Here is a 12,923-nt window from a genome sequence, read left to right as displayed (position 1 = left end):
TTGTTGTTGTTTTTTTTATTTGCTGTTTAGTTATTTGTTGTAATTAATTATTTCCTGTTATGTTTTTAAATTTGCCATTGTGTTTAGTTGTTTGCTGTTGTGTTTTGCACATCACGGCCACAAATATAGCCTCCTTGACAATTTTTGCCATGTTGTTTGATGTTCTCTAAAAAATAGAGTACTGTATGTGCGCCTCAAAATAGCAATGCCATCATTGTGGAATTTAAAAATAAATAAATAAATAAATAACCATGCAAAGAGCACTTCAAATACCTTTTAAAATCTTCCATAAAAGAAAAATTTAGGAGAAAAACTATTGATTACTAAAGAACATTACCTATTTTACTGTCCACTCTGCTCTTCTCATGAAAACATGTTGCATTTTTGCAATTTAAGTTGAGTTTTTAGGGCAAGGGACACCATTTGACACGTCACAGTAATTTTGAGGCCTCAACTTGAAAAACCCCTCAGAATTTCGGCCTGTACGACCTATTGGTGTATATTATTAACTGAAACTTGTCAGCCAATCAGACAAGAGGTTTCCGGTTGAAGAGATATGTTAAGAAATAATCAAGTCATACTGTTTTCCTCTAATTTGAAGGAATTTTTGACCAGATTTTCTGTAGGTGATATCACACAGAAATTTTCCTCAAAAAGCAAATTATTCTCCCCGCACAAAAAAAACTAAATTTCTCTGGAATCAATCATTTAATTTTCAAAATTCTTGGTGCATTGTACCATTCCAACCAGACTCAGCATTTTGACAGGCTCGCATTTTTGGGAAATCTCGTCGTGTTGCTACGCAAAACGTTGGAGCGATTTGGTATGTGTGCGAGGGTCAATTACCAGTTGTGCGGTTCTGAATTGTCGACTGTATATTTTCCCATGTTTTTCCCATCGAGTCGTATTTGGCTGCCTCGCTGGGTTTATCCATCCATCCATTTTCTGTACCGCTTATCCTCACTACATTATTAGAATACTGCCTAATTATAACTCTAATAGACACAATAAATAAAAAATGTTAAACGCTAACAATGGAACCTCTGTTATCAAAGTGTTAAGGGTGATTGTCTTTTTTTGTGTATTACTATGAAAATTGCCTCTACCGTTAATAAGTTTTCTGATCGCAAAAGTATGCCCCAGAACAGATTACTTTGCTGTATCGGATGGCCTGCCTTTCCAGAAGAAGATAATTGTTCATCCTTTAATTATGATACCAACTACTTTAAGCGCCATTTAAAATCTTAACACACTACCATTGTAATCAGGAAAGAGTTGGTCCTATAATATTCCTATTATTTAAATCTGTACAGAGCACCCAGCCCTCTGAGCTTAGAGATCCAATAAACATTAGCTGAATCTAATTACTTTGTAGCTCAAACTCACATAAGCGTAGCTAGCAAGCAAATGTATGTTTGCCACATTTACGCACGACCTTAGTTAATGATTTGCTGGCACTAAATCAACATCTTTAAAGTGTCTACACGGGTGATTATGCGCATGTCTGTGGCGTGGGGGGAATTCACGAGCCACATTTACTATACCTTTCTTTCCATGCTTACGCAGGCTGGCTCTTACTGTCTGTTTCCATATTTTGTACAAACTTCAGCCTTACTTGAATGTAATATTGTCTCATTTTCCTCTCTAGTACCACAAAATAAACATGCTTTTATGTTCTCGTTATAGTTTTTCAGTACCCCAAAAGGGACGAGGTTGTATATCCATTTCATGATGTTTGCCTATACAGTTAATTGGAGTGATGCAGTCACATAATTGCATGAAATTAAAGAGTCTGTGTCACATTGATTACTTGACTTCAGTAAATACACTTGACTTATGTATTATTGTATGGCAAGTATAATATCTAAAACAGTGGGGAAAACAAAGAACTCTGCCATTTGTTTCTGTTTTACGAGAGCTTTCGACACAAGCGTGCACATTTCAGGCCGTGACTTGTCTTTTTATCAAGACAGGAAAGTGCAAGTATTACACTCTATAAAGTGAGCTAAGCACTTTGAAACCTTGTGACTTGCGGTAAGCACTTATTCTTTTGGTAGTTTGTCCCCTTTATAAAATGTAAGTGTCAACGTTGACAATGTCACACTCCACCAAGTCCATAAAATAGGAATTGTCAAGGGGCCAGCGAGAACATAGAGGCATTCCAAAAGAAATCCCTCCCCCCAAAAAAGTGTAGGTTTTTCTCATTGTTTAGAAAAAAAAATCTGAAGTATCTGTTTAAATTGATTGAGGCTCTATAAAACTACCCTTTTTGGTTGCAGGTAAACACCACTGTAGTTTTACTGTACTGACATTGGAGGTTGTTACCATTATTTCTGCACTGTGAAAATACTACTTTTACAAAAGCCCCCCAAATCCTTCAGGACTGTGTAAAGTTCACAAGAGTGATAAGACATTGACGGGTGTGTCAAACGAAAGAATGTATTCATGCACTCTATTCTTGGTCATATTGTATTCTTTTTTATTTCTTTCTCTTTGTGTGTAAAGCCATTGTCTTCATTGACTTCCTATTTTCCAAACTGTGCAGTTGACACTTGAATTCTCTTCATGTTGTTTCTGTAGAGCTCAACACCTACTATCAGACCTGATGGCTCGCAATTTTTACAATTGGAGGGTTGGGTTGCTTGTTGGCTAGCACGGTGTGGTTTTGCATGTCAAAGACTAACTGAGTGGCGGTCACGTGTCGTCATAGCTGCATTTGATTTGACTCGCTCTCGAGTGAGATGCTCTTAATAGAGTCAATACAGTTTGTTAATAGCGTGTATCACTGAGGGAGATGATAAGACATTACCATTTTGCAGGCAAAATGGCAATGGCAAAAGTAAGAAAAATGTTTTTGTCCAATTTTAAACAGATAGACACACAGATGAAGTCCATTCAAATAACTGTTTTGGATTAGGCCTATTATTGATGTTACAGAGTACTATCGCTTTGCAGGCGTATAAGTGTTTTCAATCATTTTTCTAGGATCGTTTTGACAATGTTGGCGCTTGTAAGTAAAACTATTTTAAAAATACATTTACAGTATGAGACATTCCTGTTTTGGTTGTTGTTGTGTAAGCATACCCTTAATTAAGAGACCCTAAAACTGTTCTAATTGAATGTTGTTTTAAAAAGGATTTTTTAAGCCTGTTTAAAACAAAACACGTCGATCTAGCAGATGTGATTAAGTGAAAAGAGTCAATTCTGTCAACCAGTTACAATAAAACGATTTGTTTGCTTTCCAAAAGGGCTTTTACCTTTCTAATAGCTGAATTGCACCTGCAAAGATCTATTTTAGTCTAATATACTCGTGTGTGTTGTGGGTGGAGCAGCAAAAGTGTGTGTGTTTTGTGTGTGTTCTATGGAACAAAAGAGATCTCCTGACGCCCTTAGGTAGAGATGACCGTTTGCGTGTGTGACCTTCGGCCTGTAGCACTTCGTACCTGCAGGATCAGGTTGCGTTAAGGCAGGCTACAGTCTCAGTTTGGAACTACTACTCATCTGAGCCTTGTCACCCTGGGGGAATTAAATTAATTTTTTGTGTGATCAAATGGTGCGCTTTGGCCGCTTGTCGTCATGGCACAGCTGGGACCTTCTTCAAGTGGAGATCCCAGATTCACCTCCGCCGGAAGTTAACCAAGCAACTGACTGTCAGGTGAGCAGCATTGAGCTTTGCCCGACGTGTCGTTTAAAGATTCAATTACCAGTAGGTATCTTTACACAAGAAATTCAAAAAGTGCCTCCAGATGACATTGTCAAAACCGGTTTACACAGTCCTTCAAAAATGACTACCATGCCAACCCAGTAGTCAGCAATGTCACGTCACACGTTCCCATCATTTGCTCCTCTTCGCGCGTTTATCCAAGAACCAATTTGATTCTGGCATGTACTGTATTTGAATCGAGAATATCAGTCCTGTTTCTCCACTGGCCACAGTCAATGTGCACTTAGCTGGAGAAATATCAATGGAACTGCGCACATACCCATCAGTTACTAGTATTTCTGGGATTAATCTAAGAGCTAATTTGAATATGGCATATACTTGAGTTGAGAATTTGACTGTTTCGCCACAGGCCACAGTAAATGTGCACTTCCCTGGCGAAATGTGATCAAGCTCATTATCTTGACCTGCACATATGCAACAGAACAAGGCTTTAAGACGGGACCAATAACATGATTGTTATGAAAAACGTCTCCACTTGGAGTCCCCTTAAAAAAAATAAAAAATAAAAATTGCATCTCCAAAAACGGTGTTTCAATACATTTTTCCCATTATTTGATTTGTGTAAATATTTTTTTTTTGTTCATCTCTACATCTGTACTACAAAATCAACAGTATTACATTATTTTGATTTTATTTATTATGCTGATAATACTCTCTCAAGCAGAAATTCTACTTGCACTCTGCTGTATAACCTGTATATCTTGTTTGGATGTCTGAGTGAAAGGGGTTATTTGGACAGTGTTATGTACATTTGTTATATACTGTGCACTTTAAGTCTGTTACAAATGACGTACATGATCTGTTTCGAGAAGTGTCTTGAATAAAGACTGATGTTATTGCTGATCTACCATGTTCTTGTAGTCTACTTTGCAGTCCAAAATTGTGTGGGGATCAGGACCAGTCTTGTTCTTGATGTTTACATGCTTCAATAAATCCATTTCTAAACATTTTTCTGTTTTAGCTCAACGATGGGACATTGTGTTTTAGATCAACGATGGGACATTTTTGCATGCATCTTTAAACTTCATTTTCAGTCAGACTAACCCAATATTTTTTTCTAATGCTATGTAAACAGTTTGTGTCACCTCTTCAATTTGAAGCATGTTTTCACAGCAGGGGGTTTGTCTTCACATCCATTTCCTGGTTATGCACACGTGACGTTTTGTGCAGGCTGAGCCAGTGTCGAGTGTGTGCTATGAAACTTTCAGGAAGGTCGCAGTGTTTTCCCATCGTTAATCAAACCTGTCTGCTCAAGGAGAATTGTTATTGGGCTATCCCTTTGTTTATTACCATACAAGCCTCTCCCGTGTAAAGATTTTCACGTTTCTCAGCCAAGGTTACTGCCACAAATGGCCATGATAAGATAAGGGTGAGAGCAAGGTTTGATATCATTAACCTGGAAGTTCCTCCCTCAGCTTTCCAACTGTAAATGGAAGCTTTGTGGCTGTGTGTGGGGCTTGTAACGTCACTGACCTGAGGCAGGCCTGACAGGTTTACACTGCATGCACCTGGTCATGCTTGAAGGTACAGTTACGGCGAGCACACAGGGTGGAACCAGGCTGGTTGGGGTCGAACCGGTACAATGGAAAAGGGACCTTAGCCAGGTGAACAACACCTTAGAATTGTGGAGTTCTTTGATTGGTTTATATTTTGAAATAATTGGAAGGAAATAAAGAAAATGGAAATAATCTGTTCCCGGGTCGAACTTTAGACCTCATGACATGTGGACAGGCAATGATATGAGTAGCATTTTAACATTCTTTGACAAAACATAAACAAACAGTGCCCTCCAAAAGTATTGGAACAGCAAGATCAATTCATTTGTTTTTGTCGTATACTGCAAACATTTGGGTTTGAGACAAAAGTTCAGAATTCCAGCTTTTATTTCGTGGTATTTACATTTAGATTTGTAAAATAACTCAGGACAAAGCACCTTTTGTTTAAACCCACCCATTTTTCAAGTGAGTGAAAGTATTGGAACATGTGACTGATGGGTGTTTCTTGTTGCTCAGGGGGTTGCCTTTTAGATTGATTGCTTAAACATTAGATGCTTGTTTTTGGCTTTGGGTTTCACATGTGAAAACTGCATTTGCTGTTAGGCAAACATGAAGACCAGAGAGCTGTCTATGGGAGAAAAGCAAACCATTTTGAAGCTGAGAGAAGAGGGAAAATCGATCAGAGCTATTGCACAAACATTGTGCATACCCAATACAAATGTTCGGAATGTCCTGAAAAAGAAATAAACTACTGGTGTACTGAGCAACAGACATCAAACAGGTTGGCCAAGGGTATCAACAGCAGTTGATGACAGAAACATTGTGAGAGATGTGAAGAAACACCCAAAGACAGCAGTCTGCCAACCTCCACAGGGCAGTGGTGAAGGTATCACAATCCACTGTTCGAAGACTTCGAGTGAAGAAATATACAGGCCATACCACAACATGTAAACCACTCATCAGCAAAAAGAAACGGAAGCCCAGATTGGATTTTGCAAAGAAGTACAGAGATGCGCCACAAATGTTTTGGAACAAAGTTTTATGGACTGATGAGACCAGGATTAACCTCTACCAAAGTGATGGACAGGCCAAAGTATGGAAAAAGAAAGGATCTGCTTATGATCCAAAACATACACGCTCATCTGTGAAGCATGGTGGAGGTAATGTCGTGGCTTAGGCTTGCATGGCTGCTTCTGGAATAGGCTCACTTGTCTTTATTGAATATGTAGCCCATGATGGTAGCAGCAGAATGAATTCTGAAGTATACAAAACCATTTTGTATAGCGATTTACAAAAATGGAGGCACTGTGCTCGACTGGTTAGCACATCTACTTCACAGTTCAAATCCGGCCTGACCTGTGTGGGTTTTCTCCAGGTACTCTGGTTTCCTCCCACATCCCAAAAACATGCATGGTAGGTTCATTGAAGAGTCAAAATTTCCTGTACGTGTGAATGTGAGTGTGAATGGTTGTTTGTTTATATGTGCCCTGCGATTGGCTGGCGACCAGTTCAGGGTGTACCCTGCCTCGCCCGACAATAGCTGGGATAGGTTCCAGCACGCCCGCAACCCTAGTGAGGGTAGGCGGTACGGAAAATGAATGTATTTACAGAAAAATGTATCCAAACTAATCGAGAGAAACTTCATCGTGTAACAAAACAATGACCCAAAAACACACTGCCAATACAACAAAGGACTTATTCAAGGGGGAAAAGTGGAATGTCTTAGACTGGCCAAGTTAATCACCGGACCTTAACCCAATAGAGCATGCATTTTACCTCCTGAAGAGAAGACTGAAACAAACAAGAACTGAAAGAGACTACAGTAAAGGCCTGGAAAAGCATTTCAAATGAAGAATGCAACAGTCTGGTGAAGTCAGGGGTTTGCAGGGTTGATGCAGTTATTGCAAGTAAGGGTTATGTCACCAAATATGAAATGTTATTCACTTTACGATAATTTAACAATGTCTCTTCCAAAACCTTTGCTCACTTGAAAAGTGGGTGGCTTCAAACAAAAGGTGCTCTGTCCTGAGTTAACACATCTAGATGTAAATTCCATGAAATAAAAGCTGGAATTCTGAAGTTTTGTCTCATATTCATCTTTTGATCTGAAATCCAAATGACTTCAGTCTACAACAATATCAAAGGAATTGACCTTGCCGTTCCAATACTTTTGGAGGGGACTGAATATTAAACATTTCTCGAATTCTCCCCTGAACACACAACTGCTGAGAATCTTTTTCCAACAAATTGTATTACAGCATTATTAAATATGATGTTGGAATTGCAGGGGTTCCAATGGTACATCAAAAGATAAAGACAAATTTTAGCGGAAGAATCCTTGAATAATCTAATCAGGCAGTTATCATGCAAACCATCAAACAGCCACTTCAGGATGCATCTTCGGTCGACATGAGGCTGTAAAGATGCACATCCAGTACTCAAGAATTTAAAATGGAAGTTGGTGTCATCATTGTTTGTACAATAGCAATACAAGTTGTTGCCTTGAAGCGCTGCCTCCAAATATTCAAATGACGCTATTTGGGTGGGTGGTGAGGGGGGCAGGGGTCTGCTGCCTTCCCTCCTCTTTCCTGGCCAACACAATGAGGCAGGATTCTCCTGGTTGCTATGACTTCAGGCCAGTGTCCGCATGATATGCAAGCAGTGAAGATCTTTGCAACGCTGCCTGCGTGTCCCTATTTTCAGGAGAGAAAAAAAAAATCCTCTTAGGAACAGCATTGCGGCCACTCCAACCAGGTCCTGGACCTTAACCCTTCAGGTAGACAAGCGTGGCGGGCTAACTGGATGCAGGACAGTGTTTGAAAAGGGAAAACTAAAGAGAGCGGAAGCTGATTCCAGAATGGGCTGCGATCCCTGAGTCCATATTAGAGACCAGCATGGTATTTGTTACTTTTGACATGCCTCTGGCTTCAATGGTGAGTGTAGAAGGAAGCTAATTACAACTTCCTGAATGTCATTTTTCGTTTAAAAAAAAAACTTTGTTTGCATAGTTATCTGAAATTCAAGTGTGAACTCTGAACCCATAGGAAATCAATAGATTGTATTTAGTTTAACTGTCAGGCAAGAAGAGCAGCAGCATAATAATCCAAATGATTTCATGCGTTTCAGTATTTATTCTTATTTTCCGTAATTTGTCATTGGTTAAGGCATGAATCCTAACCAAATTGAGGCAGGAGGTCTACATTACCTTTTTGACATGCCAAGGTTGTTGGCACTTGGTTTATTCAAACAAATGATAAAGCAGCGTTTTCATCTTCATTTTGTCAAGTCTTTGGTCTTTCTCCAGACAAAATGAAAGAAGTTCAGAGTGAAGTGGGGTGACGTTTTTTTTTTTTAAGACAGTTTTTGTATACTGTAACCGTAGATGTCGTGTCGTGCCCTGTTAGTACCTGCAGACTCCGCTCTTCCTTACAGTTGTGTCCTTGGTCTGTTGGCCTGGATATTACCTACCAAAAACAAAAAAAACACCATTTCCCTCTCAAGGAGATGTCTTTTATTTCTTGTCTTTTCTTTCCAGCTGTTCATAGCGTGTTCATACGTTTAGGTGCTCTTAGTTAAAACTGTGTAAATGGAATGGAATCCAGTGTTTTCTCGCATTGAAATGACACCATAAATTGTAAAACACGATACGATTAAGTCACTTACAAATACAGATGATGCTACTGTACATTCACCGGTTTTTATTGTTGGCAGAGGAACCAGCTACTGGCGAAAAAAATACTCAATGACATGATGTTGTACAGTATATTATATGAAAAGTATTTTTGAATACTCTTCATCATTATCTCATGAATACTCTTAATCATTCATTACGAAGGAATGCTTACTTTGGTAAGTAATTGGTTGTTTTGGCAGTTCAATTTTGATAAGTGATTTAACACTTGTGTTAAATGTAATTATTCTGTTTTCACTGATGAAACTTATTATTCTGACTGAAAGTTTGTTGTTTTTGTCATTTTCTTGTAAACACACAGCCAAACCAATATGTTTTTTATCATTCTCCATTTAACAATTGTCTTGCGTAAAGGCTGACCATAACCTTTCAGCCAATCAGCTTTGAGCACAAACTCGTCGCTGGTGTTTGTTTGTGTCTGCAAAGGAATTCGTTTGGAATTGTCGACGACGTTCCATTGCCGGTGTCAATGTCCTGGAATGCGAGTTACTGGGAACTGAATTTGAAAGTGGGGTGGGGGGGGATTTCTCTTGCTTACCCCCCACTGGCAGATTCCTCATCACTGACAGTGCGGTGTTAAAAAACAAGTGCTTCCTCAGTTACAACTGTGGCCCCTGTTTGTTTACTTTGTTGGTACTCGTGAAGTGAAGGGTGTACAACGGGGCATGCTGACAGGGTAACAATGGTGGTAGTGGGGGGGTGTCAGTGGTCAGTCTTGGAATGGAGCAACCTTTCTGTGATGTAATGAGCATTCACTGTGAGGAAGTGGCCGTCCTTCCCTCTCCTGTTTATGTCTGACTGCTTTAATGGTCCTGCTGATGTCATATCTGTTGCCAAATTCCCCTGATGACTTCCTGTTTGTGTCCCCCCTTTGTGTAGTTCCCTCTTTCCATTTAGCCACCTGGAACTTTTCTGTTTTCCCAGGAAATGAGGAACTCACTGATACTTCTTTCATTTTCATTTGTCATAGCTATCCTATGACCACCATGTACTGTTTCAGATAACCATATTTTATAAAAATGCAACACTGCAACTGTTCCTGGATGGAATCAGCACTAAAAAAAGTAAATGTTTCTTTCCATCATGTTGTATGCTTAATGTCTTGAAATGTTCAATTAGGCCTGAATGTACATACAGTATATTTGCTATTTTGAATAATGGCATACAATGGTGAACGGATACTTAGGAGTTGTTCATGCGTCTCTCAGCTTGTAACGATGGGTAGCCAGGTAAAACAAGTTTACATTGATAACTAATGAACAGCCACCTGTTTTTGTGTAAATTGTCAATCAGTGAACATATGCGGTTTTCGTTGTCAAAGGGGCGTGCTTTGTTGAGTTTCTCCTTGCTAAATTTTGTCCTCTCTACTCCTGCAGGGTCAGTCCCGGCGGAGGAAGAACATGACTGAGTTTCTGGGGGAGACAAACATTCCCACACCGGATACGCTTGGGCAAATGGGTGGCTCGCTCCCTGGCATCGGCTCCGGTCCTGACAGCTGGAAGAACCGAGCCGCCAGCCGCTTCAGTGGTTTCTTCAGTTCCAGCGCCGCCACGGCATCCTTCGGCAAGGTAAGCCCAATGGCTTCTTCTTCGTCTAATAGCAGCGTCTTGTTAGCCACAACTTTAAAAAATAACAGAACGAGGTAAGCATGTGACAACTTCCTGTTTGGCTTTAGTGACTTGTTGGCCAGAAGTACTGAAGAGAGAACATTACAACAAAACTGTAGTAAAGCAACAGTGGGAGGAGGTGCGGGTGGTGAGATCATTTCCCTTCAAATCTTGTTGGCTCAGATATTTTCCTGCAAGGACCTTTGGAAATGAGTTGTCAGAGGCAATGTTCCACACTGCTTCTCCTTATGTTAAAAATGGAAACATTCACACTAGCTATTTTCTCTATCACAGTTATTTTAACAGCTATAGGCCGTTGTGTTAATCAGTTAAAATTACAGCCTTTATTTTAATTTGAACTCATTTTGATGTGTAAAAATGTATTACCATGAAAAATAGTATTATTAATACTAATACTGCTGTTGTGCATCATATTACAAGGTGTTTCTTAACTAGTACCTTTTGCTTTTGATCACATTTTTCATTCTAGCTAGCTAAAACTATGTGAAAACTGTTCCAATTTTCACAATGCTTTGTTGGTGGTACATGAGTATTAAAAGTGTTTGTGAGTGTTTTAAACAAATGTTTAATGATCTTACACTTGATTACTACAGTATGGCACATTGCTAGAGAGAGACAACAACTGCTGCTCTCAGCACGGCTTTTCATTTTATTATGTTTTTCTTTTTGGTCTGGCCCTAGAACTCTGTTGTTGGTATGAGAATCAATAACTTATCCAAATTTGTAGATATTTAGAATTTAGCATAGACAGCTTAAACGATTTGAAAATAGAAGTGTTTGACAACATTAAAAAGTAGTAAACCTTTATTGCAGCAAAGCCTGGATATAAACATTGTTTTCCCCTTGTGTGTTCACATCCCACACGTGACAGATGGGGGACATTATCTGTCAGTCACCTGTCAGGGGTTGGTGTGCGTCTATTCACCCTGTCCAGCCACTTTAACCTCCCCAGGGCCAGAGATCCTCCAGTGGGACCTGGACCTTTTACGCCTCTGAATTTTCCCCCAACCACACACAGCCTTTTGATCAAATGTGTATCTATGACCCCTGCCCCTCCTCCTCTTCCATTTGACATCCCTGCCTTGAAGCCCATTATTAGAAGGTTCTTCCCTGCACACAACTCGTTTTCATAATTCCAAAGAGGGGCCGGCGTCGTCATGTTCCATTTCAACAGCGTTGAACTGTGTTCCCAACAGGATGTGGACCGACTGGAACAGCTCCACAGCAAGCTACACTCGTACACGTTGTTCGGGCTGCCCAAAGTGCCACCGCAGCTCTCCTTCCACCAGGACTCTTGGGAGGAGGAGGACGAGCAGGAGCCCGACCTGGTCCTGGAGGACAGCTGGCAGATGTTGCTGGACAACGCTGAGGTAATCCAAACAAATCCAAACAGGTCGAACAGTTATCCCATTACCAAATCAGTCTGTCATGGCGAACCGATATTTTGAGCAACAGCTCTTAAAGTGCTACCCATTCGTAATATGCAATTTCAGACATAGGCTTGTGCTCTTAACATTGATGACATTTATTAACTCAGCCAAGGAAGTTATGTTTTAAACAGCGGCCATTTGTTTTTCATTTTGCCTTTGTTTGGAACTTCCCATATACGATAATATTTCAACCTGGGTTGTTAGTCACCAGTAGGTATTCTTTTTCATTTTGGTGAGAATGCACACATTCATGACATTAAAAAAAATAATAAATCCATCCATCCATTTTCTTCGGGCTTCTTCGTCATTCCTTAGGGTCATAGGCTGAGCTCGAGCCTATCCCAGCTGACGTTTGGGTTTGAGCCAGGTTACACCATGGACTGGTCGCAAGTCCATCTCAGGGCACATATAAACAAGCACTCATACTCACATTCACACCTATGGGCAATTTGATACTCTTAACCAAACATGCATGCTTTTGGAATGTGGGAGGAAGCCAGAGTACCCGGAGAAAACCCACGCAAGTATGAGGAGAACCTGGAACTTCCACACAAGGGCATAAGCAAAGACTCAAATCCAGGACCTCGCAACTGTGAGGCAGATGTATAAACCACTCTCTACCGTGCTGGCGCCATGATGGAAAACTAAATCCAAAAAGTCCATATCTCACCTAACGGTTAAACTTAAAGAATGTTATGTGCATGATAGTGTCCTGTTTACCAACTTCTTTCCCCCTACACACCTTAGCATTTTTTACAGTACATGTGCAAACATCCACAAGTCTCATAACAGCTACACAATTAAACAGACAACTTCCTGCTGGAAGATGTGCGCCCTGCTCTGCTGCTCTTTCGTACAATATATTTGGATCATTGTGTGACCACTGAACAGCAGTGTCACCCAAAATGGGATTATAATTCTCGATATTAATAGTTTAAACCAAAGATTTAACAC

General features: G+C 40.0%; 1 protein-coding gene across 8 annotated transcripts in view; it reads left to right on the top strand.

Annotated features, from left to right (window-relative positions):
* The window catches only part of plekhg5b (pleckstrin homology domain containing, family G (with RhoGef domain) member 5b), a 91,082-nt gene that overhangs the window by 68,324 nt on the left and 9,835 nt on the right, over positions 1-12,923 (top strand). For all 8 annotated transcript variants that reach the window (XM_061686119.1, XM_061686130.1, XM_061686139.1 and 5 more), the window contains 2 exons: positions 10,288-10,479; positions 11,736-11,909. In XM_061686119.1, the coding sequence (XP_061542103.1) occupies positions 10,288-10,479; positions 11,736-11,909 (366 nt within the window). The remainder of the gene's footprint in view (positions 1-10,287; positions 10,480-11,735; positions 11,910-12,923) is intronic.

The sequence above is a fragment of the Phycodurus eques genome, chromosome 1 (assembly GCF_024500275.1).
Source record: "Phycodurus eques isolate BA_2022a chromosome 1, UOR_Pequ_1.1, whole genome shotgun sequence".
Taxonomy (NCBI): Eukaryota; Metazoa; Chordata; class Actinopteri; order Syngnathiformes; family Syngnathidae; genus Phycodurus; species Phycodurus eques.
This window is presented reverse-complemented; position numbering and strand designations above follow the sequence as displayed.